Source organism: Tarenaya hassleriana, unplaced genomic scaffold (assembly GCF_000463585.1).
Source record: "Tarenaya hassleriana unplaced genomic scaffold, ASM46358v1 Cleome4, whole genome shotgun sequence".
NCBI classification, from domain to species: domain Eukaryota; kingdom Viridiplantae; phylum Streptophyta; class Magnoliopsida; order Brassicales; family Cleomaceae; genus Tarenaya; species Tarenaya hassleriana.
The window spans coordinates 2,082,981-2,109,356 of NW_010966881.1; the positions used below are offsets into that span (position 1 = coordinate 2,082,981).

General features: G+C 34.7%; 6 protein-coding genes across 8 annotated transcripts in view; 5 read left to right on the forward strand and 1 right to left on the reverse strand.

The window, feature by feature from the left end:
- LOC104823489 (ABC transporter G family member 39-like) overlaps positions 1-1,910 on the forward strand; it is a 9,844-nt gene extending 7,934 nt beyond the window's left edge. The window contains exons 19-21 of one of the 3 annotated variants that reach the window (XM_010555078.2): positions 29-135; positions 516-770; positions 1,345-1,910. In XM_010555078.2, the coding sequence (XP_010553380.1) occupies positions 29-135; positions 516-770; positions 1,345-1,614 (632 nt within the window). In that variant the 3' untranslated portion in view covers positions 1,615-1,910. The remainder of the gene's footprint in view (positions 1-28; positions 136-515; positions 771-1,344) is intronic. The other 2 variants (XM_010555079.2, XM_010555076.2) reach the window with 2 other exon arrangements.
- A 2,186-nt stretch (positions 1,911-4,096) lies between these two features.
- Positions 4,097-5,773, reverse strand: LOC104823490 (cytochrome b-c1 complex subunit 9-like). Its single transcript, XM_010555080.2, has 3 exons — positions 5,549-5,773; positions 5,097-5,144; positions 4,097-4,360 (listed from the first exon to the last, which is right to left on the reverse strand). The coding sequence occupies exons 1-3, from the start codon at positions 5,666-5,668 to the stop codon at positions 4,310-4,312; spliced, it is 219 nt and encodes a 72-aa protein (XP_010553382.1). The 5' UTR covers positions 5,669-5,773; the 3' UTR covers positions 4,097-4,309.
- A 2,154-nt stretch (positions 5,774-7,927) lies between these two features.
- Positions 7,928-9,939, forward strand: LOC104824536. The gene is made up of 7 exons (XM_010556638.1): positions 7,928-8,023; positions 8,325-8,456; positions 8,649-8,768; positions 8,878-8,964; positions 9,084-9,206; positions 9,369-9,474; positions 9,926-9,939. The coding sequence occupies exons 1-7, from the start codon at positions 7,952-7,954 to the stop codon at positions 9,937-9,939; spliced, it is 654 nt and encodes a 217-aa protein (XP_010554940.1). The 5' UTR covers positions 7,928-7,951.
- A 3,259-nt stretch (positions 9,940-13,198) lies between these two features.
- Positions 13,199-13,833, forward strand: LOC104823491 (auxin-induced protein 15A). The gene has a single exon (XM_010555081.1). It carries the CDS (start codon positions 13,266-13,268, stop codon positions 13,668-13,670), a length of 405 nt encoding a protein of 134 aa, XP_010553383.1. The 5' UTR covers positions 13,199-13,265; the 3' UTR covers positions 13,671-13,833.
- An 852-nt stretch (positions 13,834-14,685) lies between these two features.
- On the forward strand, positions 14,686-20,986 carry LOC104823493 (kinesin-like protein KIN-5C). Its single transcript, XM_010555085.2, has 23 exons — positions 14,686-14,919; positions 15,042-15,171; positions 15,772-15,930; positions 16,013-16,362; positions 16,442-16,580; positions 16,697-16,794; positions 16,883-17,039; positions 17,126-17,195; positions 17,309-17,385; positions 17,521-17,574; positions 17,684-17,764; positions 17,842-17,953; positions 18,030-18,116; positions 18,186-18,361; positions 18,519-18,680; positions 18,811-18,918; positions 19,015-19,173; positions 19,249-19,332; positions 19,410-19,615; positions 19,706-19,807; positions 19,994-20,103; positions 20,198-20,349; positions 20,454-20,986. The coding sequence occupies exons 1-23, from the start codon at positions 14,861-14,863 to the stop codon at positions 20,664-20,666; spliced, it is 3,045 nt and encodes a 1,014-aa protein (XP_010553387.1). The 5' UTR covers positions 14,686-14,860; the 3' UTR covers positions 20,667-20,986.
- A 50-nt stretch (positions 20,987-21,036) lies between these two features.
- On the forward strand, positions 21,037-24,026 carry LOC104823492 (pentatricopeptide repeat-containing protein At1g08070, chloroplastic-like). The gene is made up of 2 exons (XM_019203786.1): positions 21,037-22,962; positions 23,292-24,026. The coding sequence occupies exon 1, from the start codon at positions 21,061-21,063 to the stop codon at positions 22,942-22,944; it is 1,884 nt and encodes a 627-aa protein (XP_019059331.1). The 5' UTR covers positions 21,037-21,060; the 3' UTR covers positions 22,945-22,962; positions 23,292-24,026.
- The last annotated feature ends 2,350 nt before the right edge of the window (positions 24,027-26,376 follow it).

A 26,376-nucleotide genomic window follows, 5' to 3' on the forward strand; every position in this document is an offset into this window, starting at 1 on the left:
TGGTCCGCTGCCGTTATGTTCCTCGGCCCCACCAACGCTGCTACCGTTCAACCTGTCGTTGCAATTGAACGGACAGTCTTCTACCGCGAAAGAGCAGCAGGAATGTACTCTGCTATTCCCTATGCATTTGCTCAGGTACCCTTCAACATACTTTCTTCATATCGTACAAACAGATACTGCCCTACTTCTTCGATATTTCTGATCGGAAACGTGACTTTAGATGCAGTTTATTGTCACCAGATTGTCGGAAGCACCTTATCCTATCCATTTCATTTATATCCACTTGAAACTTTATTAGACATTTTTTAAGGTTCTCATACCAAAATCGGATAAAACTACTGTTTAAGGATCTTACTGTAACGAAAACTTATTTTCATTTTTTTATTTTTCAAGTAGGAAACATCTTATTCCGGCCATTAACAATATTATTAGCCACTTGAAACTATAACTTTTCTCATTTCTCGAGAATAGAAATTACCATAGTTGCAATCAAATAATGGATCATGGCTCTTCAGGTGGCGGTGGAAATGATATACAACTTTGCCCAAACAGTCGTTTATTCGCTTATCCTTTACACGATGATCGGATATGACTGGACGGTGGGAAAGTTCTTCTGGTTCTTCTATTACATATTGGCATGCTTCATCTACTTCACGCTCTACGGGATGATGCTTGTCGCCATGACGCCAAACTATCACATAGCCGGAATCTCTATGTCGTTTTTCCTCAGTCTCTGGAATCTCTTCTCCGGTTTCCTCATCCCCAGACCGGTTAGTACTCTTTTCACCTCTTACTAGCAACAACACTACACTTCGCACGAACTGATAAGTATACTGCACAAGCTGACAAATACATAGGGCAAAACATTTGATCGGAGCTGCATTTCCTGCATAGACAAACTTGAACTAGAAACCTAGAAAGGAAACTTGTACAAAGGTAATATAGTAAATGTGCATATACGGAGTTTACCCTAGGCTTTCTCCGCACTAAGTTTTACAGTATACGTACGTATAAGTCTATATATTGCAATGTATAGACTCAGATTGTAGGAAAACCTAGGTTAAATCTCGTATATACATGATTACATTATTATACACACTAACTATTTTACCCTACCCAACTTGGGTAGCTCAACCGGTGAAACGGGGACGCAAAGCGTCTGTCTTGCCCCGAGTTCGGGCCTCAAGTTAGGGAGGGAGTGTATAATTCAAATCACATGGCTGGCTCTCGTCCCCGAGATTAGTCTGGACTTCAGTCCTGGATGCTCGGTTAAAAAAAGAAAAAAACTATTTTACCCTTATAGTCTGATCTGACAAACCTTACTGTTTTATGTTCTTGACGCAGCAACTACCCATATGGTGGAGATGGTACTACTGGGCATCTCCTGTGGCGTGGACATTGTACGGAATCCTTACGTCTCAAGTAGGGGACAAGGAATCATTAGTACAAATCCCTGGAATTGGTGATGTTAGTCTCAAGGTTTTGCTCAAAGACGGGTTCGGATTCGACCACGACTTCTTACCAGTTGTAGCCGTCGTCCATGTTGTCTGGATCGCAGTTTTCCTCCTCGTCTTTGCCTACAGTATCAAGTTCCTCAACTTCCAAAAACGGTAAAATATGAACAGAGCATCAGAAATTATGGAGACGCGATACCATGGGCGATATTGGACAACGTTGATGTATACGCATTTCTACATAACGTCTAGGTTCTTGTCTTGACATATTTCAGAGGAGGAAAGACAGAAAGTGCTGTTGTTTGTCATGCTTTTAGCTGTGTAAATTAGCTGAAAAAACGTTGTAGGAATTTTTTTTTTAAAAAAAATGTTTATTCTCAATAAGAGAGAGAGAGCAAATACACTGATTGTTTTCGTTAGTTTATGTGATTTATGTGAAAAAGCTCCTTGTCTGTAGCTTTGGTTTTTATTCATTGAATGTTATGTTGTACATATCATCAAACGGAGACCATTAAATATATTCTAATTTAAAATTGGCTTTCGTGCCTATGGATTTTGGATACTAGGCTAACCAACAAAAATTTAAATTTCAAATTCAAATTTTGTAAAAAAATAGAATAATTTCCGGATTTAGATTTGTTCGAACGGATGGGACTGGGAGTACCCTAAAATTTTTGTCCTGTCCTAACTTAAAAAGAAAAAAAAATACTTATCTAATCACAATACCTCATAAAATAGTTGATCAACCAATAAAATGATCATTTAAAATATTATATCTAAAAATTTTAGAATATACAAACCGAATGTAAAAATTTAAAATTTATATTTATAGATTTTATATTTATCAAATACCTAAATTTAAATTTTGTTAAAAAAAATTAATGTATAGAATTAGAATTCGTAACCATTAGTTCAACACCTCAGTAACATATGGATACGGGTTCGGATATTCGATATTTTCGAGTTACACCTAATCTCAATCTAAAATTTTGTGAAATAACACCCGAATTCAAATTTGATTTGGTCGGATACCCAATCATCAGTATCCAAAATAATATTCATGTATTTTTAACACTTGAACCCAACATCAAAGTAAAAAATTTATTAAAAAAAAAACGTATTATATAGCATACATTTAGCTTCTTATAAAACTGAGCATTAGATTCTTCTTTTTCAGCATTCAAACTTGAATAAAAAAAAAATCCAACAAATTTCTCATTTGGCTAAATGTCTTTCTACCAAACCAATCGGACTTCATAAGAACTCAAACCTTCCTTCGCCAAATTTGTTGCAAGACATGAAGCCAGAAACAGTTGTTCCTCTTCTGCAGTTTCTACAACATTTGCTTTCTTGGTTCTGCAATACCTCTCGATCGATACGTCCAAGCACTCCGTTTTCTTCCAACACTTCCAGTGAAGACTCCTTCCTTATTGCAATGCTTACAAGACTCTGTAAGGTTCGAATTTTCGCCAAGATCAGATGATGTTCCGGGTTTATTACCTTGTTCGATCTTCATCTTGGCCTTCATTACACTTTCTGTTGACTCATCATTTCTCATTGCTCGTCTTTGCTCATGTGCCCATAAAGCACTCACCACCTCTGCAAGTTTCAGGTCTGAAAGTTGCTTGGTGTTCTCAAAGAAGCGATAATTGTTTCAAAACATAATGGAATCAGGAGTTTATGAACCAATATTTCATCTTCAACTTCAGCTTCTAACAACCTCACACTGTTAACAATACTTGTTAACCTTTCAACATGATCCTTGATAGACACTGAACTCTTCACTTGTTGCCTCTCAAAGTCCCTCAATAGATTCAGAACTTTCATCCCTCTAATCTAATCTTCTCATCCCCTTCATATTCGGTCTTCAGAGAATCCCACGTATCCTTAATTTACAGAATCAAAACCAATCAAACGGGTAAATATAGAAGGTGACACACATGAGCAAATACATGACTTAGCCGTAGTCTTCTTTGTGATCTTCTCCTTGCGTGCCTTTATTTAGGAGATCGTAGGATTTGTTGGCACGTCTGGAACATCATAGTTGTGTTCAAGTGCTTCCCATAAATCTAAAAGAATTTGAACCCGAGGTTTCATTTTGATCCATCATCTTCGCCTTCGAGAATCTCCCGAGGTTCACTAAGAACTAATATGCTCTGACGCCACTGATGTTTCTTGCAAACCAAAATCCAGACACACACATACAACTTTGTTTCAGGCAAAAAACTTTCTGTGACAAAGTTCCCAAAACACTCTTAACACTGCAGTCTCACAAATTGATGTAATGAATGCTAACAACAAAACAAGGATCTACACATATTTCATAGCCTATTGAGACAATTGCACACGTGTTTAATGAGGTCGAATAGTTTGTAAACCCATAAAACAATCTATAAAAATGTCACAAACACTTGTATCTTTAAAGCCGAAAGCAACAAACGATTGGAGTTTCGTATTGTCTCTAGTGTTAACTCCAAAGTGTTTTTGTTTTTGTTTTACCTGAATTCGCAAATTTTGTAAAACTGATTAAATCTAATCTAGAAAATTATACCTAATCAGGTTTTAGTTCGAATACCACTTATATGATAATCAATCCAACTTGATTTGGTTTTACATACCGATTACCGAACCAAAATGCCAAATCAAGGGACAACAACGTGTAAAAGGAACGTATAAACGAAGAACGAAAGAAACAGCATAGATGATGATATTTGGAACAATGCCAAAACTCAATTCAATCAGAACCAATCTTAGTTGATGAAAGAAATTCTGCAGGGGGCAACACGGAAAGTTCCATTTCTTGCTCTTCATCTAAGAGATTCATTCAAAAGAGTCCGAGGCTCGAGTCTACGATCTCATTCTTCCGTCGGTCTCTGCCCCAACACGGAGATGTCTTCATACCGTTTCTGCAGCGTTACAAAAATTCCACCTTGTAATAATGAATATTTAAAGGATACGGGCATTCATCGTTGTAAGAAAATAATCCAAATCGAAAATAAAAGAACATGTCAAGAAATGCTGGCATACGTATAGAGCCAAACTAAGCTACAGCTAAGGAGAAAAGTACTGTGAATCCGTATACCGTTTCTGCAGGATTACAAGAATTCCACGCTGTAATAACGAATATTTAAAGGATACGGGCATTCATCATTGTCAGAAAACAATGTGAATCGAAAATGAAAGAACACGTCAAGACTCAAGAAAGAGTGCTATATGTATAGAGCCAAACTAAACTAAGCTAAGCTAAGGAGAAAGTACTATGAATCTGCAACAGATATTTTAATATACCCTACAATTCTTAACCCAAAGCAGATATCACATACCAAAACATGAAAACATATAAAGAGATTCAAGAACACAAAGCCTAAAGACAATTTTACAAAGCAATGCAGCAGAAATGAGAATACTGGAAATTTTACTTGTTTTTAACAAACAAGAGACTACATTTCTCTATTCAGAGTAAGGTCAGAATCAAAAGAAAGTAAGCAGAAAATCGATTGATTTGTTATGCAAAAGGGCAAGGAAAATTTCTCTCCTTTGCTCTACATCATCAGAAATCTCTAACAATTCTGTATTCAAATATTGCATGATAATGAGTTAAGATCCACAGACAGGAAAATCAAAACAAAAAACGTATCATACCCCAACGTTGTTCGATTCCCAGATTTTATGAACACCATATTCCACAGCCTGCACCCATAACAAACGGATCATTCATAAAAGTCTCCAATACGAAGCGTATTTTCACATGAAAGCACCATGATAGAGAATCATCCTAAGCATCTGCCTAATATCCAACTAAATGCCATCAGCATCAAAGTCATCTCTGTCTGAAAAGCCCAGAATGACCCAGCACTAGAAGCATTTTCCGATCAAGTTCTCACTTCCCGTTAAACTAATCACACACGGATTTGTACTGGAGAGCTACCCAAAGGAAATAGCTAATTCAATTCAACGACCAACAAATTCTCTTCACCATAAGTAACCTTTATACACAAATTCTCAATTTCCTCAAACCATACAGAAACCATATCCGAGAGCAGATAAGAAGGGTAAAAAAATCAACAACCGAAAACAAAATCAATGAATCTAACCCGTTCGCCGAAGAAAGCGCCGGCGATGATGAAGGTGACGTAGACGGAGTTGCGTCGCATGATGAACCTATAAAGGCCTTCGAATGGGCCTTTCTGGTTCCTCCGAGCTGCGTACTCCATGGGTGGTATCTGATCTCTGATCGGCGATTAGGGTTCGTTGCTATCTCGGTGTCGCGAGAGAGCAAAATGACGACTAACAGCCTGACTCTCTCTCTCTGGAGAGTCAAATGTCGTGCGGGCCTAATTGGTTGCCCCAGTATCCAATTCGAAACACCTCAGCGTTTTACATTTCTGAGAGAACACACCGTGTCGTCGAAACATATATAAAACGCTCAGTAATCTTTCACAGCATTAGTATTATTTGCCAAATAACCAATGGTTATCCTATTGCATGTGGCTTGGGTGACCTGTTTGAATAAATCTTCAGCATATAGTTTATATTAGGGATGGATATTAAAGATGTATTTGTTTATTTACAAGTTTTTAAAAAAAAAAAATGAACTTTCAATTAGGTGGAATACATCAGAAAATCCAAGGGTGACACTTTACCATTGAGTTATATCTTTTTTCCACCAAATAATATCGATTCGTATCTAAAATTTATTTCATTTAAAATCTGATTATATATCATTTTTAAAACCAAATAGTAAATACGAATAAAAAATAATCGAATACAAAAACAACTAGAAAACTAAGTGAATACAAAATATATTTTAGAAAAGGAACATTTTGGTTAGCGAAAATCAAACATCAACCATTTATTTAATTACCGAATACTAGAAATGTAGAAACAAGTTCAGTTTACTTTTCGAACGTCAAGTCGAAGATGTTTTGAGAAGTAAAGCAAAGCAAAGAATTCAAACGAACCAAAGTTCAGAAACTTTGTTCGGACCAAGAGCGCCTCGCAGTTCGTCCGAACCTTACACCGTCTGCTCACTGTTCGGTCCGAATGGTCTGTATGGACTCGATCGAATACAGTTCCGAATTCTCGGAGAACAAATTTCTCAAAGACATGGTTTGGTCCAAACATCCTAAAGAATTGTCCGGACGCTTGTTCGGGGACAAATAAATTTGCAATTTTCGATATTTGTATGAAGATTTCGACGTAAATCTAACTTTAGTCGTCTCTAATTAAATAGATGACGTCTCCTACTATTGTATGGCAATAAGAGAGAACTAGAGAATAAAGATTAAAGATAGAAGACGAAGATCGAAAGGATCGGTCTATCTATATTTTTCATCTATACATCTTTTGATTTTGTATCAATGACCATTAGCGAGTATTTCATTCGATCTTCTCTCGACCTACTACTGGTGCCTTTTGCACCTTTATTCGACTCTTCTTATAGATCCTATCATGTTTTGATATCTATAAATCTTCGTAAATCCTGTTTGATTCCTTTAATTTTCAAAATATTCATAGTCCATGTGTCATTATTTCAACCATTTTTACATAATACCAGTCACTTTTTGTGAAAAACATGCATCTACGAGCACTAATATATATATATATATATATATATATATATATATATAACATTTACAGTCTTAATATACACGTTTACACCTTAATATTATACATTATAATCCAACTTGGATAGTTCAAACAGTGAAATGGGGACGCAAAACATTTGTTTCGTCCCGACTTCAAATCTCAATTTAGGGAAAAAATGTAAATTCTAATCTCGTGACTTTCTTACGATCTCTAGATTATTCTGAATCTCGACCAATAACACCCGATTTACCAAAAAAAAAGTATTATACATTATACACGGTCAATTATATGTGTTTAGCATGGAAATCCCATAAAATAATAAACAATATTCTGAGTCAGACCACAATGGAGAAAGCCCAATGCTTTTGACTTTGTAAAAATAAGGTCAACTAGTTGTGGCCCAACATGGTCCATGGACTTCTTCCACTACGCTCCTCTTGTTCTCAAAATCAAAAGGTGTAATGATTCTTTCTTTCTTTTTTTGTATTTTTTTTCCTTGACTATGGAACTCTCTATTTGACAGGCTAATATTCCGAAAAATAAAAAGAAGTTGACTAACGAGTAAAAATTCTTACAATTTTTTTCCAAAATTATTATATAAAATAATTTGACTTTATAATATCAAATGTATGCGCTTCTAACAGATGATATATGGCTTTCGGAATCTAATCATTGCTATTTAGTTTGTTGTATTTGTATATAAGTATATGTATATGCAAGCATTTTAAATCCTACTAGTGATTTTAATCTTGGTAAAAAAAAACAGAGATTCTCATGAGCCTCGCTTTTATCGGATCAATTTTTTTATCCGTACAATTTAACCCTTTCATCCATCCCATATGATCTCTTTTTTAATTATAACCTTCGAACATCAGATTGGATCTTACCCAATTATATGGGATTATGACATGGCATCAATGTTTTTAAAAAAGTTACTTGGTGTTTTCCCCCTAAATTCTGTGAACCATCTTTCCGAAAAGGTATGTATCACAGTATTTACTACTAGGTTTTATAGTCAGATGTTAGCAGTAAACTTAATCATAGAAACTATGTGATTATTTCCCCCTGATCTAAATTCAGTTGTGAGCAAACAACTTATATGCTTGTCTAAGACTATCAAAATCATGCTTTCCTAGTTGTAGTTTTAATAAATAATCCGGAGTTCTTTTTCTTAGGGTTGAAATCAACCTTAGAGATTATTTTTGTTGATTTGGAAAAAGAAAGAACTTTTACTTTCCCTATCTTTTTATTCATCTAACACCATTCATTTTTTGTTGGCAGGGTGATGAAAGATATTTCGTTCTGAACAGCATTATCACAGAAATATTTTTGCAAGTAACTGAATGGATCCACCCTCCAGCTGATTTATGTGATAAATTTCTGGAATTTGTTGAAAATACACTTCTAGGCAAGGTCTGTTCAGATTCCTTTATATTTATCTAATCTCTACTTGCAGGATTTAATAATTTTTTCGGGAATATGCTCAATCTTCCTTGTATGTCTTTACGTTATCGTTGGTGAAATACTAATCAAATTGTGAATCTACAAATGGAGAATTTTACTTACCGGGACTATCAGCATCTAACTACATCTATTATTTTGCAGATAACCAAAAGCACTAGGTCTAATAGATCTATTCATGAAAAGAATTTACTTGCACTGTTGCCTTTTATTCCAAAACTTGTTTCGAGGGTGGACAATGATTGGAGAGATAGTCTTCTGCAGGTTTGTCCTAAATGCTCAGCATATTGTATTGAGGCTTTCCATTATTCCTAGATTGCTCAGCATATTGATTTAATATTTGATTGTGTGTATTATGTGGCCATTGTTTCAGGCATTTACTCAGGCCTATAAGGATTGCAAGCCAGAGTCTCCACTTAAACTGGCCTGCATTTCGAGGATTGAAGAAATGATTATCCCTGTAAGTTATGTACTTGATTTGGTCGCTGTAGATATAATATATCTGGTAGTTTCTATCTAAGTATAATCTCTTTGCATACACCAATGGCATTGTAAAGTCAGTTGTTGTTATGTTTGCAGAAGCAAGGCATCCAGTACCTCAGCGTAAATGATCCAGAAATATACAATTACCAATTTGATTGGATAAGTGAACTTCCGTCACTGCTACATCAGCTAGGTGATAAGCATCCGTCATCCTCCCAGGTGCTAGCTCGTTTTATACTTCGTTGTCAATATAGTAAATTACATTCTCTTGGATTATTAGAGGTGAAAATGCTTGGTACATGATCCTTAAATCAATTATGATTAGTTTCTTCCTTTCTCATCCGTCTTTTGTCCTTTTATTGATTCCAAATCTTTCTTCAGGCTGTCTTGCAACTTGTGCTTCGTCTTGGACAGCACGGCTTTCTGAATCCTTCCCGAACATTTGAAGATGATTTCAGAAACTTCTACAGCAAATCTGGGGAAGAAGGTGCAATTCAAGCAGCTAGAAATTTATGGTCGATATTGGCATTGAATTTGAAACCGCATATATATAAGCCTAGCATAATTATTAGAAACCGAATATTTATTGATAGTACTCACGTATAGTTTTAGTTTCATCAATCAAAATATTTCACATAATTTTTATTCACACGCCCTGTTTGTTTGTTTTTTTATCCGTCGTAATTTCCCGCGTGCAATCTTTTTTTCATAATCTCCTAAAATAAGGTCTTCTAAATTCTTCAATATCGGTGACGGATACTCGAGAAACAAAACAAAAAAAGAATCGAAAACAAAAATAATAGAACCCGGATATGGTTTTGTAGACGTGTAGAATATTTTTTTAATACGTTATTCCCTTCACACCAAACAAATGATATTACCGAAAATACTTTTTGAAATGCAAAAAATACTATTAACTCTTATTTGCTCTTTAAAAGATAATCCAAAATAGAAAGTTTGAAAAATGAGATGAATAAGAAAGTTTTGATGAAAAATTAGTAAGTTTTTCACCAAAAATGTTTACAAATCACTCAAAAATGATTTAGATCTGTTGTATTTCGTTTTAGAATATCTATGGATATTTATTAATACTTCAAATGTCCAAATGCGTGAAAAAAATAAAAGTTTTCTCTAAATGGTCGCGATTTTCGTTCATTTTCCAATTGTTTAGAAAAAATGAAGTATCCATTTATTTGTTTGAATTACAATCTAAATATGAAGTCCAAATATTATTGTTAAGAAAAAATGGACTACCCAATTGTTTATTCGATATACAACCCGATTATTATGAGTGTATAACTCAAACTCACTTTTCACATTTTAAACCGAACGTAACATTTTTTCGACAAATCATTAATATTTAACCAGTTCACAACACGTTTTTTACAAATATTTTACTCCTACACCATATTTATAATACATATAAATAATGAATTCTTTGAATTTTTTTTTTTATTTACTGTAAAATATACAACATACTATTGATCTCATATTTTTCTCCATTATATTATAAATTTATTTCTATCTTTTGCCCTTTAGATAAGATTAATATGTTCTTATATTCTTATCTTTATTATTTTATTCTTTTTTTCTAAGCAAAAACAATAATAAAAGATAAACTTTTAACACTATAAAAATTCGATATTAAAGATACACATGTCTATGTGCGACTGAAAATATGTATATATACACACGTATTTCTCAGCCTGTCGAGGTTGTTACTATTCAATGATTAGCCAAAAGTTATATATATACACTATTGGAAAGAGCCGCTTTTGAATTAATAGTAAAATAAACACATGATTTCAAGCTTCATGCTCCCCACAATGGTTTAGTTTATATTTTATATTTCTCCACTCATACCAAAAATAAAAATATAAAATAAAAGACAAAGATAATATTGGTAAACAGATTTAGGGTGGCGTTTCTCTACCGTTTTTTGGAACCGAACTGACAATATATCGTTTTCAAATTAAATCGTACGGTATTTTTTTTTAAAAATCGAATTTTTCGAAAATCGGAACGAACCGAATACTAAAAATCTCCCCAAAAAACTGAGTTTTTTTCTTCTAAAATCGAAATCGAATGGATCCAAATATAAAATAATAACCGATTGGTATATTACTATATCTTTTAAAACCGAACGATTTCTGGATCGAACCCGAACTAAATACCAAAATGGCCACTCCTAAGACATCCCCCATGCCTTTGATGGACGAGACGACCTCAAGAGCTGGCTAATTGTTCTTCTTCTCTCTATATATTATTTAAATTCATGAATATTTTAGTTTTTGTATAAATATTTTAATCATACAAAGATTTTTCTTTTATATTTCATCTTCATTATGTACATATGTATATACGTTTTCATACTATGACAGATTCGGTTTAAACCTATAAACCAATATTTTTGATGAATTTGATCGAATACATAAAAGGATTAAAAAAATAGTGAGGAATTATGCAAAAACATTGTAGACCATATAAAATTCAAATAGACTAACCTACCGCCATCAAGTAATTATAGGCGATGGTTATACCTTATAGTTAATTAATCGTTAGAATATAAAAATACATATTTAGTTATAAATTAAATTAGAACGGTCGAAAGCTTTAGAATTTGAATAATCGCATATAGTGACTCGGACAACAAAAATCATGACATACACGTACCAACGATTAGATGAATCCAATTCAAAAAACATATAAATATATCTTGTACGTCATAATACGACATAGTTCTTGCCACCTTACCTACCACCACACAAAAAAACCCTTAAATAAAAATATAGTATATAGTATTTTACGAGCCCGCATGCACATGGCTGCAGATACCTGTAATTATAAGGACACGAAAATAAGAAAAAAATGATATCTCAGTAAACCCGCCGATTCCGCATAATAGACGGCAAGCCACGATGAACAGATAAACCAACCGAAATTGACCGATTCAGAAAAAATTCAGACCTTTTGAGACCTAAAAAAGAATCGAACCCAAAATCTCGTATAAATGGCTTGTCATTTTTCAACTGAACCGGTGATTTTGTCCGATGTTATATATTTTTCAACCAAAGTATTTCGAATTTTTATTTATTCAAAGAACTTCATATATAACAAGGGCGGTAGAATATATTAAAATATTGACTTTTTACGAATTGAAAATATTAAGTGTTTCGTCAAAGCAATCAAATTTCATATTTTTCTTTTATCCGAATATTTGCATACGCACATTAATTGATTTTTACCGTTAATTTTCCGACGACTCTTACGAACTTATTTCACTTAACCCGCATCGAATTTCTCCTTTTATAACCTCCAATACATATATATATATATATATGTGTATATATATCGTTTATCTTGAAATCTAAATAAATAAATACTAACAATATCCAATTAAATAGATTAGATTTTAGCAAACGTTACCTGAAATCACAGCCTTTGCATTTCATTAATACTCAATTGCATCTTTTTTTTTCGGTTACACCTATTCAATCATTTTCTCATAATTATATAATATATACATATATATATATATTCATATAAGCATGGTTGTTTATCACCCACTTTATTTCTTATACTGTTCGTACGTATAGCAGATGATGTAAACCCTACAAGCATGGGTTTAAATTTAAATCGATAATTATAATAACGATATCGAATATAATCATTTTTAAGTTTCGTGATCATTTGTAATTTTCATTATCTTATCATGTAATATAACTTGCACGGCATCGCGATAAGAGAAGTGTACACACTTTTTATCATTATTATTTAAAAATAATAGATATGTAAAATTACCCGTAAAATCCTCCGCCATACCGTATCACATGCCTAACAATGTACCATACATATGTACAAATAGTCACTTAGCAATGTCGACACATTCAAAGTTTCAAAGTGCCAGAATTTGCGACCGACACATACACACACACATATATAAATATATTCACATACATGTATTATATATATATATATATATGTATATGTTAGACTTTTTTTATAAGCAATTTTATCCGTCAAGAAATGGTGCCCACGAATTCACAAGTCAACATATGAACAGACGAAAATAATAATAAAAAAAAAAGTTGTGGGAAAATTTAAAGTTGAAAATTGAAAACCCAATTAAAAAAAAGTCAAATCCTCACCAGCTTCTCTTTATATATTATTCATACACTACAAGACTGACCCACCATTTTCGTAACCATAATCATCGTTTTCCTCTTCTTCGTCTTCATCATCTCGAGATTAAGAAAAAAAAACTGAAGAGAAACAAAAATGTTGAGCAAGAAAATGGCTTCGTTCAAGAACTTGGCCAAGAGGGTCAAGAACATCAACACGACGACGAGGGACGGCGAAACCGAGTCGCACAACGAATCACTGCTCGGGAAACTCGAGGCTGATGACACGTGCCAGAGATCCTACGGCTCAAAATCACCAACGGGGACTTTCGCGGTGTACGTAGGCGAAGAACGAGAAAGATTCGTGGTTCCGACAAGCTATCTAACACACCCTTTGTTCAAGATTCTGCTCGACAAGTCACACGACGAGTTATGCTGTTTCGACCAGAAGGTTCGTTTGGTCGTACCGTGCAATGCTTCGATCTTCCAAGAAGTTGTGAATGCTGTCGAATGTTGCAATGGTAAATTCGATTTTGGGCACTTTGTTGAGGAGTTTATATGATTGGAAAAGGTGACCATTTCGAATATTAGATTCCAATCATGGTCCGATTTTCGAATCAAATGGTTAGGATTTGCGTTAGATTGTAATTTTGTAATGAGCACCCCCCCTTTGTTGCGTGGTGTATTATCATATATTTACTAATGAACATTATGGGCAAAATCATTTTTTTAGTTTTACAGAATAAAAAATGTGCATAGTTTTTTTAAAAAAAAATTGTTTTTAGTTAACCCTATAGTTTGTGTTAATCATGATTAAATGCTTATCTGCAAGTTGAGGAATCTCTTTAATTGTATAAATAAATTATATAGCTCTAATGAGATAATTTTGTTATAGGATTTTATTGTTTAGACTACATCATTAAAATAACAAGATACAGAATAAAAAACTACGATTATACATATCCATGATGTCAATGTATCATGTGATTAAAAATTCCAATATATCTTATGATTAAGATTTCAAATATAAATGTTATATAGTTAATATTCTGTTTTATAGTTTGACAATTCAATAAAACTATTCTATTTTTTTTTTTAATGCGAATAGAATTACATCTTGAAATGAATTTATTTTCCACAAGATTATAGTTGATGATAATATAAAAGTGCTCGAAACCAAATATGTTTAGATTTGTTTTTCTTTCTAAAATATTACTTAAAAAATATAACCGTTAAAATTCGTCTTATATTTTTTGGTTTCAATACAGTAGCATAAATATATTTCAATTCGATTGACTATATCCTGAACATCTCAGGTATCGATAATATTTAATTTTGATTATTTTTAAAATCAATTCCTCCAGTTTTGTAAAAATTATAAATCTATTTTCCATTCCATTCGGTTTTGATTTAAAAAAACTCCATATTTTAATATCTTCGTAATGGGCCAAAGGCCGAAGACAGCAAGGCCCATTTCTGTTTTCTTACGGCGTCGTATTACCTCTTTGGCTCCTTCCTTACAAGATGGGGGCAATATGGTACAATCGTCACGACCAGATCATTTCAAAAGGGAATCTGAAAGAGCGTCCCTTGAGAAAATTCAAATCTCACACCCATCCCGCTCCCTACAAAGAAGATTCCGTCTCCCCGAAGAGCGAGAGAGAGAACGAACTTGGATCTTGCATAGAAAGTGTAAGAGATCAGATCGGTAATTTCGCTCCGCTGGATTCGCCTTCGATCCGCCGCTCCAAGATGTCTGGTCGCCACGACAAAGAGAAAGGTGTCAATGTTCAAGTCCTCCTCCGTTGCAGGTACATTCGACATGTGCATTCGGTCATGTACGGATGTACAAATTCAATTAGGTTTAGTATGCTGACATGTTGGGTCTGATTCAATTTCTGAATTTTCGGACTTTTTCTGGTGTTGTTTGAAGGCCATTTAGTGAGGAGGAGTTGAGGAACAATGCTCCTCAGGTTGTGACATGTAACGAATTTCAAAGAGAGGTTGCTGTATCGCAGAATATCGCTGGGAAACATATCGATAGGGTTTTCGTTTTTGATAAGGTAAAATTGTTTGTTTACTCAACTTGGTTTTTCTCGTTCTATCTGATTCTTTGCAACTGTAATGTTGCTTCCAATTTCTTCATCTAGTTTGGAAGTACAGATCACGAGAAGTATTGGCTTAGCTTTTTTTTGGAGTTTAGATTAATTTCGTCTATTTTTTCTAATTAGTCTCTGTAAATTCCCATGGGAAGAGGCATAATTCTAACAATTTGGCTAATATTAGTTATATAATTCGTTTTCATGTTTTGGTGAATGAACTATTTTATTAAGCCAAACAATTTTGTTATCATGTAGGCTAATTGGTACTAAATTTACGCGACTTTCTTCTTACCAGATGTTTGACATGAAACTATATATCCTTTGGACTCATAATCTAGTCACTTGATCTGTTGCCTGCAGTGATGTGTTTCAGAGCGCATAAATGTAATATGGCATCTGTTGCAGCAGAGGTTTAGAGATTTGTATGGTTTAGGGAAATATATGGTCATTAATTTCTTCTGCCCGCTTGCATGTATTGCTGTATTGATCTCGTGATATATGGACTTCTAACGGATCTTCTTCAGAATCTAGCTGCTGAATATGTCTACATGTTGAACTCAGGTGTTTGGGCCATCTGCACAGCAGAAGGATTTGTATGAACAAGCAGTAGTTCCAATTGTTAATGAAGTACTTGAAGGTTTTAACTGTACAATTTTTGCATATGGTCAGACTGGTACAGGAAAAACATATACAATGGAAGGCGAGTGTAGAAGGGCAAAGGTATTTTCTTGTTTTTCCTTCCACATGTCCCGATTTTGTTCTTTAGTGCAAGCTTATTCATTGATATTCTTAAACGGAACAGAGTGGACCTAATGGAGATCTGCCGGCGGGAGCAGGTGTAATCCCTAGAGCTGTGAAACAAATTTTTGACACGCTTGAGTGTCAACAAGCTGAATACAGTGTTAAGGTCACTTTTCTGGAGTTGTACAATGAAGAAATTACCGATTTGCTTGCTCCTGAAGAAATCTCTAAAGTTTCTCTAGAAGACAAGCAAAAGAAGCAATTACCTCTTATGGAGGATGGGAAAGGTGGAGTTCTTGTTAGAGGATTGGAAGAAGAAATTGTGACCAGTGCTAGTGAAATTTTCACTTTGCTTGAAAGAGGTTCTGCAAAGAGACGGACTGCAGAAACTTTGTTGAATAAACAATCAAGGTATTGTTTTTTCATGTTTTCTTTCTCTGGCTATGATGTCTAAGGTTTTCTTTTGATGATGCATTTCTTTGGCACGCAGTCGATCGCATTCTCTTTTTTCCATCACAATACATATCAAAGAAGCTACTCCGGAAGGAGAAGAACTAATAAAGTGTGGGAAGCTGAATTTGGTTGACTTAGCAGGGTCTGAAAATATATCACGTTCTGGTGCTAGAGATGTACGTATTCTCTTTCTGTTCGTTCAGCTATGAGATTCCTTTTTTACATTTTTGTGTTGGGGATTTCTTGTCAAGCTCTAAACCAGGCTTACTCTAGTGGAAATTCCCTGTTGTAGGGCCGTGCACGAGAAGCTGGTGAAATAAATAAAAGTCTCCTTACTTTAGGACGAGTTATCAATGCTTTAGTTGAGCATCTTGGACACATTCCTTACAGGTTGGATCTCTTTTTCTCAAATTATCAATCTTATGCATGCATTTCAAGTGTTGCTTAATCCTAGTGTATTTCTTGCACTGAAATTTAGGGATAGTAAGCTTACCCGTTTACTACGTGATTCACTTGGTGGGAGGACAAAGACATGCATCATAGCAACAGTTTCACCTGCTGTTCATTGTCTGGAGGAAACTTTGAGCACCCTAGATTACGCACATAGGGCAAAGCACATTAAGAACAAGCCTGAGGTGCTGCTTTTACCTCTATGGGTTTTAGATTTATCACTTGACTTCAGATCTTGGATTCAGTCTCTTCATCTTGTTCCCTATGGCAGGTTAACCAGAAAATGATGAAATCTACTCTAATAAAGGACCTTTATGGTGAGATAGAACGGCTTAAGGCAGGTAAAATGTTATCTAATTCTTTTGGTGGATAAGAATTCGAGGGTGAATGTTATATCACTCCCATTGATTCAGCTTAATAAATATACCATCCTATTTCTTGCTTGTCTTTATAGAGGTTTATGCTGCACGTGAGAAAAATGGTGTTTATATCCCAAAGGATAGGTACTATGAGGAGGAAAGTGAAAGAAAGGTAGTGAAATTGCCCATTCCACTACTCTAACTTGAATGCCTGTCTCCAGCTTTTTATGGATCAATGAATTTTATTGGCCCCAGTAGATAAATTGTTTCTGTCCTAGTTCTTCTGCTTATGGATTTCTATTGTTAGGCCATGGCTGAGAAGATTGAGCAAATGGGTGTCCAGATCGAGAATTATCAAAAAGTCAGTTTTCTGCTCCTTAAGAGATTCAAAGCTCCTTTTTTTTCCTTGTGTTATAGAATGCTAGAAGTGGCATGTGAATTGATTTGTTTATATGTTATTGTAACTGTAGCAACTTGAGGAGTTACAAGACAAGTATGTTGCTCAAGTTCGACAATGCTCTGATCTGACATGCAAACTTGATTGCACTGAGGTATTCTTTATTTACTTTCCACTGTAGTGCTTTATAAATTTTGTACTGACCTCTGATGTTGCTATTGTGTTAATCAGAAAAACTTAACCCAAAAATGCAAACTCCTTGCCACCACTGAGGAGGATTTGAAGAAGTGCAAATATGCCATGAAGGAGAAAGACTTTGTTATATCGGAGCAGAAAAAATCAGGTATTGTTTTACTAATTTTCTGAACTAAACTATTTTACATAGTGGTGTTGTTAACATGTTTCCTGATGTTTGTCAGAAAATGCATTGGTTCAGCAAGCTTGCGTTTTGCAATCCAACTTTGAAAAAGCTGTCAAGGATAATGCTTCGCTATACCAAAAAATTGGTATTCATTTTTCGTTATTTTATCCTCATAATACCATGACAACTGGTGATTTGAGAACCTGATTTGTAGGAAGAGAGGACAAACTCAGCACTGACAACAGAAAAGTGGTCAACAATTACCAAGTGGAACTATCTGAACAGATTGGAAACCTATGTAAAATGGTTTCTTCATGCCTTTCGCGACAAAATGTACATCTTCAGGGTGTTGACAAACTGTGCCATTCTCTTTTAGAGACACAAAACAAGGTATCGAATGGTTTTCTGCCTTTCAATCTTCAGAAGTGCATTAATAATTTTCTTGTCTAAACAAATTTCTTTCAGGCTAGCATAAAAATTTTGAACTTTGACATGCTTTAGTTAATCTTTAACTGGTAAATTTTCTTTTCAAAATTTGTTTGTGCAGGCTGCTTTAGAAATGAAGAAGAAGGTGTCAGCTTCAAGGGCTTTATATAGTTCTCACATGGAGGCAGTACAGAATGTAGTTCGCTTGCATAAGGCAAGCTCCAATGCTTGCCTCGAGGAAGTTTCAGCTTTGACTACTTTAAGTGCTCGTACTATAGAAGAAGTAAGTGGAGTTAATTATTTTTGTTTCTTATCGTGTTGTTTTTGTATCAATATGATCGTTTTTAGTGCATTTATACAATACCATCATCTCTCTTGGTTAATGGCACAAGTTCTTATGCATCTGAATTCAGTTTTTTGCATCAGAGGATGAGGTGGCATCAACATTGTTTGACGAACTGCAGGGTGCACTTTCGTCTCACCAAGTTGAAACGGCTCTTTTTGTGAGAGAACTGAGACAGGTCAGTGCTTCAACTATTCACTAACCGATGCTTATTTTGATAGTAATTTTAACAGTATCGATATGTCATTGTTTTCATTTGTTCATGAATATGCAGAAGTTCCTGGCGACTATTGAAAAAACACATGAGATGGCTGAGTATGCAAATGGGTTTTTCCAGAAGCTTATGGAAGAGTCTAAGATTGCTGAGGATCATTCTTCACACGCGAACGAAACCCAAATAAAAAATATTGTCGATTTCCAGAAGGCTTACCAGGTTTATCATTCGCGTACATATTTCCTTTTTCTGGACCAATCCTTTGTACATCTGTAAACGACATATAACGTGCAGGCTCAGTCAAAATCTGATGGAGAGAAGCTAATAGCTGAGTTGACTAAACTAGTCTCCAACCACATTCAACGTCAACATGAACTGGTTTGTGGATGGATCCCCTCATTTGTTTCCTCTTCTGTTATGTGATGCACATTAAATTGTATCATTTTGCTTGGCAGGTTGATTTAAAACTCCTTGGCCTCAGAGAGGCCGTCTCTTCCAACAAAACTTTCTTGGATGGACACGTCTCCGCTTTAAACAATTTGGCTACCGATGCAAAAAGAAAATGGGAGACATTTTCGATGCAAGCTGAGAGTGACGCCAAAGAAGGCGCTGATTATTCTGCCGCAAAACATTGTCGTATGGAGTTACTCCTTCAGCAATCGTAAGACACTATATTCCCACAGCTTCTTGTGTGTTATAATCTTTCTACCCTTCTGTCTGATCTCTCTCTTCTTGTCCTAATATTCTGTAGTATGAGTCACGCTGAATCAGCTTTGAAGCACTGCAATATAACTCACGAATCTGTGAAAATGATGGGCAGTAAACATGTTACAGAAGTTTCTTCACTTGTTAGGTGAGTGGTTACATTACATTTATGTTCTCATCATTTCCTTTAAACTGCACCTTATCTAGATCTGACTTGTTCTTTACCATTTGAAGAGCTGAGTTGTATGTGTCATAATTGCGAGCATCATTCCTTATACGGTTATTACATTGTGCTGCTACCCGGCATAAGCTTCATTTAAATAATTTGCTCTAGGACGGCTTGCGATAGTAATGAGCAGCATGACGCGGAAGTGGATTCTGCAAAGTTTGCAGCCGAGCAAGATGCAGCCAAGAACAACAATGAGATAATCCAACATATTGATCGTGAGTTTTCTTTTCAGCATGGCATTTTGGTTTTTGTCCATCATGATAATAAACACATGGGCTGATTTCCTTCTCTCTTGGTCTTTTGCTTCAGGCCTGTCAGAAAATCAACAAGTCTCGGTATCCCAAATTATGGGAACTGTCAGTGCTCATGAAGAATCCCTGGAAAGTTTCCGACACGACCACTCTTGCCAAACCTTGTCCATTAAGGACAATGCACAAGAAACTTTCAAATCAAGATACATGGTAAGTTTTTTTTTTTTTTTTTTGGTTCCTGTTGATTCATATATCCTACAATGTTTAGAACTCGTTTCGTCTACTTTTTAACCGCTTTTGTCCTTGAAACTTAGGACTATGATCCCACCGGAACAACACCGATAAGAACCGAGCCGGAAGTTCCAAGCCGAGGGACGATTGAATCATTACGAGCAATGCCAATGGAGGCATTACTTGAAGAGTTCCGCGAGAACAACTCGTACGATTCCTTTGAGGTAAAGGAACCAAAACAGCAACAGCTAACACGATCACCTCTCTCACAGATCAACTGGAAAGTAGGAACATGATAGAAATTAGGGTTTCCATCGGGATTCAGTGTAGGACAGAACAGAGCAGCTCTCTGTTCCTCTCTCTCGACTTGGAGAAAAGCAGAAAAACCAGTGTCTGTATCACTATTAATTTGTGTACACATTTTGTTTCGGGAATTCAGTTAGAAGATAAAAAAAGGGTTTGATGCTGTCTGTTTTGTTTCTGGTGTTGGGATTTCAGGACCAGAAGTGAACCCCAAAGAAGTGGGGAGCAAGTAGTTTGCCGTTAGATTCTGTCAGAAACACAACTTGTGTAACTTATTTTATGATTTAACATTAGTTTCACTTGGAATTTTCCATACCCATTTCTGATGACGAGAAATCTAAGCGTAAAGTAAAAAGCTTTACACGAAAAAAAAAATTCTCATTCATCATGTTGAGGAATCTGAAAAATAGGGTTCATGTTTCCAGTAACAATGCAACGGTGCGATTTTTCACTTGTTCATCAGTTGCTGCAGTTTCTAATAACTCCAACCCACAAACCCATTTCGAGGAACAAACCCGAAACCAATCCGGATCTAATGTCTCTGTCTCTCCGGACACTAGGGTTTACATCTCCGCGGTTCTCAATTGCAGAAACATCTTCGACGTTAAGAAAATTCATGCCCATGTGGTCGTTAATGGCGTTTTCCATGTTCTCGCGATCGCGAACAAGCTGCTTTACATGTACTCGCAGTTCAGAGCCGTAGCTGATGCAAAGGCATTGTTCGACGAGATGAGTGTAAAGGACTCTGTTTCTTGGAGTGTCATGGTTGGTGGGTTTTCGAAATCCGGCGATATCTTAAGTTGTTTGAGGATTTTCCGATTGATTATTAGGTCAGGTTTGAATCTTGATAGCTATACACTGCCTATGGTGATTAGGGTTTGCAGGGACAAGAAAGATGTCGTTGTCGGTAGATTGGTTCATGATGTTGCATTGAAGTTCGGGTTGGAATCAGATCGATATGTTTGTGCTGCGTTTGTGGATATGTATGCGAAATGTGGGATGATCGATGGCGCACGTAAACTGTTCGATGAAATGTCTCAAAGAGATCTCGTGACTTGGACTGTGATGATCCGAGCTTATGCGGATTCCGGGAGGGCCGATGAATCGTGGCTTTTGTTTGAACGGATGAGAAATGAAGGGATTGTTCCCGATAACGTCGCGATAGTGACAATCGTCAATGCCTGTGCGAAGCTCGGGGCTTTGAACAAGGCATTGATAATTCATGATTATATACGAGGGATGATTTTCAAGTCGGGCGTGATTTTGGGGACGGCATTGATCGATATGTATGCAAAATGTGGAGATCTCGATGCTGCAAGAGAGATTTTCGATTCGATGCGGGAGAAAAATGTTATTTCTTGGAGCGCGATGATAGCTGCTTACGGGTATCACGGGAAAGCTAGAAAGGCTCTTGAATTGTATCGGATGATGTCAAAAAACAGGATATCTCCCAATGGAATCACGTTTCTTTCGGTGCTATATGCTTGCAGCCATTCGGGTTTTGTCGAAGAGGGCCTCGAGATATTTAACTCGATGCATGATTATGGAATTACGGCAGATGTGAAGCACTATACTTGTATGGTTGATCTCTTGGGCCGAGCTGGTAGACTTGATGAAGCCAGTAGAATGATTGAAGCTATGACCGATGAAAAAGACGAAACCCTTTGGTGTTCTTTCCTCGGGGCTTGTAGAATTCATAAGAACGTTGAATTGGCCGAGAAAGCGGCCAAATCCTTGCTTGAATTACAACCACAGAACCCGGGTCACTACATTTTACTATCGAATATTTACGCAAATGCGAGAAAATGGGATGAGGTTGCGAAGATTAGGAATTTGATGAACCAGAGGGGATTGAAGAAAATCCCTGGTTATACTTGGATCGAAGCAGATAAAATTATACACAGGTTTAGTGTTGGAGATAGGACTCATCCTAGATCAAAGGAGATTTACGATAAACTCGGGAATTTAACCGAGAAGCTTGAGCTTGCTGGCTATATCCCGGATACGAATTTTGTATTGCACGATGTGGATGAGGAGGCTAAGGCCGGGATGTTATCTTTACACAGCGAAAAGCTTGCAATTTCGTTCGGTTTGTTAGCCACTCCCGAGGGTAGTCCCTTGAGAATCACAAAGAACCTTAGGGTTTGCGGTGATTGCCATACGTTCTGCAAATACGTATCGGAAATTACGGGGAGGGAGCTTATTGTAAGAGATGCAAACCGGTTTCATTGCTTCAAGGAAGGTTCTTGTTCGTGTGGAGACTATTGGTGAACCAATTCCATCTTCTTGGTCAGTTTTCTCTGCATTTTCTCACGATTCATTTCCTGGTTTACCATATCTTTATGCATATCGAAACATTCACTGTCATGTTTCTATACCATGTCGAATTTTTCGAAAGGGATTTTAAGCATGAAAGAGGAGATTTAGTTGGTGGGCGTGAAGTGAAATCGAGTCATATTGCCGCTTATGTTATTATTCCACTCCCCATTGCACAATATCACTGGAGAATCTCATGAGATTTCTGGAAATCATGACCCATGAAAAACTCTACTTTCTTTTTTTTTTCCCGTGCTGGTTTCCGAGCTTTACAACTCAGCATCTATTCACTTGAATTGAAGGGAGCATCTTGCAATGGCAACTTTTGGTTTCTCTGCGTGAAGCTTCTGGTTTTGGTCATGAAACATAGCAAGTGGAAACATCACCTCTGGCAACTAAACAGGCAAATGTTCCACATTTCCTCCACCTTTTGTCTGTTTTCGGTGGAGAGCGGTCGTTAACCATTGCCATTAGGTGCTAGTTTCCAGACCGACATTTCGTTCATTCTCTGTAGAATTCTGAAACGACTTTGTCTTAGGCCTGCAGGTCCATATACCAAAAGATGCAAAAGCCTTCTTCTGCATTTAGGAGTCGATACAAGGAAAAAGGGTTTTGTGGGTGTCTCATCGTGTTGGGTTTGTGAGGTAAAGCGCGATCTCGGGTTATGTCCCAAAGCCTCTCATACATACGCCATTTTAGGGAAATGCCCCTTTGGCCATTTTTGGCCTGATTTTCCATTACTGTGAAACCTTTGGTTGGCCTTTTGGTGCTCTTTTTGCCTTTTGCAGGAAGAGTTTTGGCTTTCATTTCTGGCATCAAGCAAATCAAATGCCCTCCATGACCAAAATGCAAGTCCTATCACATCGAATTATTGACGAACAAAGAACATAACCAATATTATAACTTTATTTTCTTAAATACTAAAGATTATGCACTTTTTCTTGTTTATAGAGAGAGAGAGAAAAGCACCTGTTCTATGTTGTTGTCTTTGAAAAAAAAATATATATTTCAAATTATGAAATTTGTCTGGTTTTTGATGTTTTCTTGTTAGTAGAACGAAAATAAAAACGAAAATATAGGGTTTCTCTGTCATAAAAGAAATCCTATACAATGTAAGGGAGAAAATATATGTTTTATTTGCAGAAAATTTATTCAACTTTATAAATTATTATATCATAATTTCTTCCTTAATATCCTAATCATGTATTATATTATATTTATATAAAATTTGAGACCAAATCTTATATTCTTATACTTTCTGACAAATTAAATTTAGCACTGAATTGGAACATGATAAAAGAAAGCTCTGCTCACACAACATAGCGTACGGTCTTAGGGTTTATCTCACACAAATTATATAAGCCTTTTTTTAATGTAATACAAAATAACAAATGAATTAACTAAACTAAATTCTAAATATGTTGCGGAATTGCCATTACCTTGAATTAAATTTCGTGAACGGAAAAAAAATAATTTCGGATATTAATTCCATCTTAATTTAGCTGTGTAAACTCCATTGTAAAACTATCTTCTCATACTTTATAACAACCAAAATTATTTCATTGATTTCACTATAAGAATAATTAGTGAAAATAAAAAAGGTTTCAATTAGTCAACGATTTTTCTTCCCTCGTTATTAAACAAATAAATAAAAAGCATCGAAGTATATATTTCTGTTTCACTATATATAGAAGCAAAGTAAATTAAATTAAATAATATATAATCAAAATTAAATAAATCTGATCTAAAAAGTTAATAAGCAGCATGCTTATTAGAAGCATCTATTTCTACTTCAGGATATATAAAAGAAAAATAAATTAAATCAAGTAATATATTACCAAAAATAAATAAATCTGATTTAAAATTTTATTAAGTACTGTATAATTTTTTATTTTTACATTAGTAAAATATTAAATAATCTTAAAAAATTGAATAAAATGAAAACTTTTGAAAAAATATATTTTTGGTAGTTAAAATTAAATCAAAATAGAAGATAAATAAAAAATTGAAATAGATACAGTATTAACACAAATTTTTCATACCAAAAAAATTCTAATAAAAAGTAATAAACGAAACATCAATGTTTAATTGTTATTAATTCCAAATGTGTGAGAGATAAAATATTCATGATTTGATTTAAAAATAGATAAAATATTAATTGAATTCGAACTAAATCAAAATCGAATATAAAAATAATCTTAAAATTCAAATAAAAATATTTTTTACAGAACAGAAATATTTTTTAAAAAGTTAAATTCAAATAAACTTGAAAAGACAATTAATATAAAATAAAGAAATAAATATATTCCTTCCATAAACATTTATATTAAAAATTGATTAAATCAAACGCAAACTATTGACATTGGTCACTATTAACGTGAAATGTGGTAAAAAAAAAAGTAAAATCCTTGAAGCACAATTTTATCATAAAACCATTGATAAATATTTTCCATAATTTTTTTTCCTCATGAAAATTACTAAATTTTATCCACCAATAAATCAATTATAATATGTCTGATAGAAGAATCAAATACCAACTTGCAATAAAAAAATACGTTATATATTTTTGGAGTTGTAATGTCAAAAGGTAAAAATATTTAACCACGTTTATAAATTAATTATCTTGGCAGTATTAATACTAGTGTCTAACTCCATCAAAATTCTAAGCAGAAGTTGTTTATTGGCCCGCAAATACTTATTTAAAATTATTACAATGTGATATATGGATGTGAGAATATAATTTTAGGTGTTTTAATTTAAAGTAACTTATTTATTTCTCATGGTTTCACAAAATTTATGTTAATAGTCATTTCTTTGTAAACATAAAGGCAGCTTTTACGAATAATGGAACAAAATAATAAGAAACGTGAAAGAGTTGTGTCTAAATTTTAGTAAAAAAGAAATTCGGAAGAAAAAAGTGTGCCTAAGCACGAAGCACTAAACTTATTTGTTCTCATTCATTGATCATCGAACCGTTTTTCCAAGTGATTATTATCATTTAATTGTATTATTCAAATAATTAATTTTAAAAATAAGATTTCATTTAAATTAATGTGTTTTTTTAATTGGCCTATATTATGAATTGATATCTTTAAACTTTACATATTCAAATTAAATCTTCTGTTCGCTTGGGATCAACTTAGGAAGTATGGTAAAGAATTGAACTTAAAGATTGTTTCATTTCTATAATATAATTCGAACTTCTGACCTCTAATTAAGAGATAAAGATATCTAATTATCTAGGTATATGTTCTTTTGATATCTATATTTTGTCAAAATATCCAATATCCTAAACTGTATGGTCAAGCTAAACCAATGTATGCCGACGAAGAACTTCTACGTTCGAATTCGATACAGATAAGTGTATAATATATATATATATATATA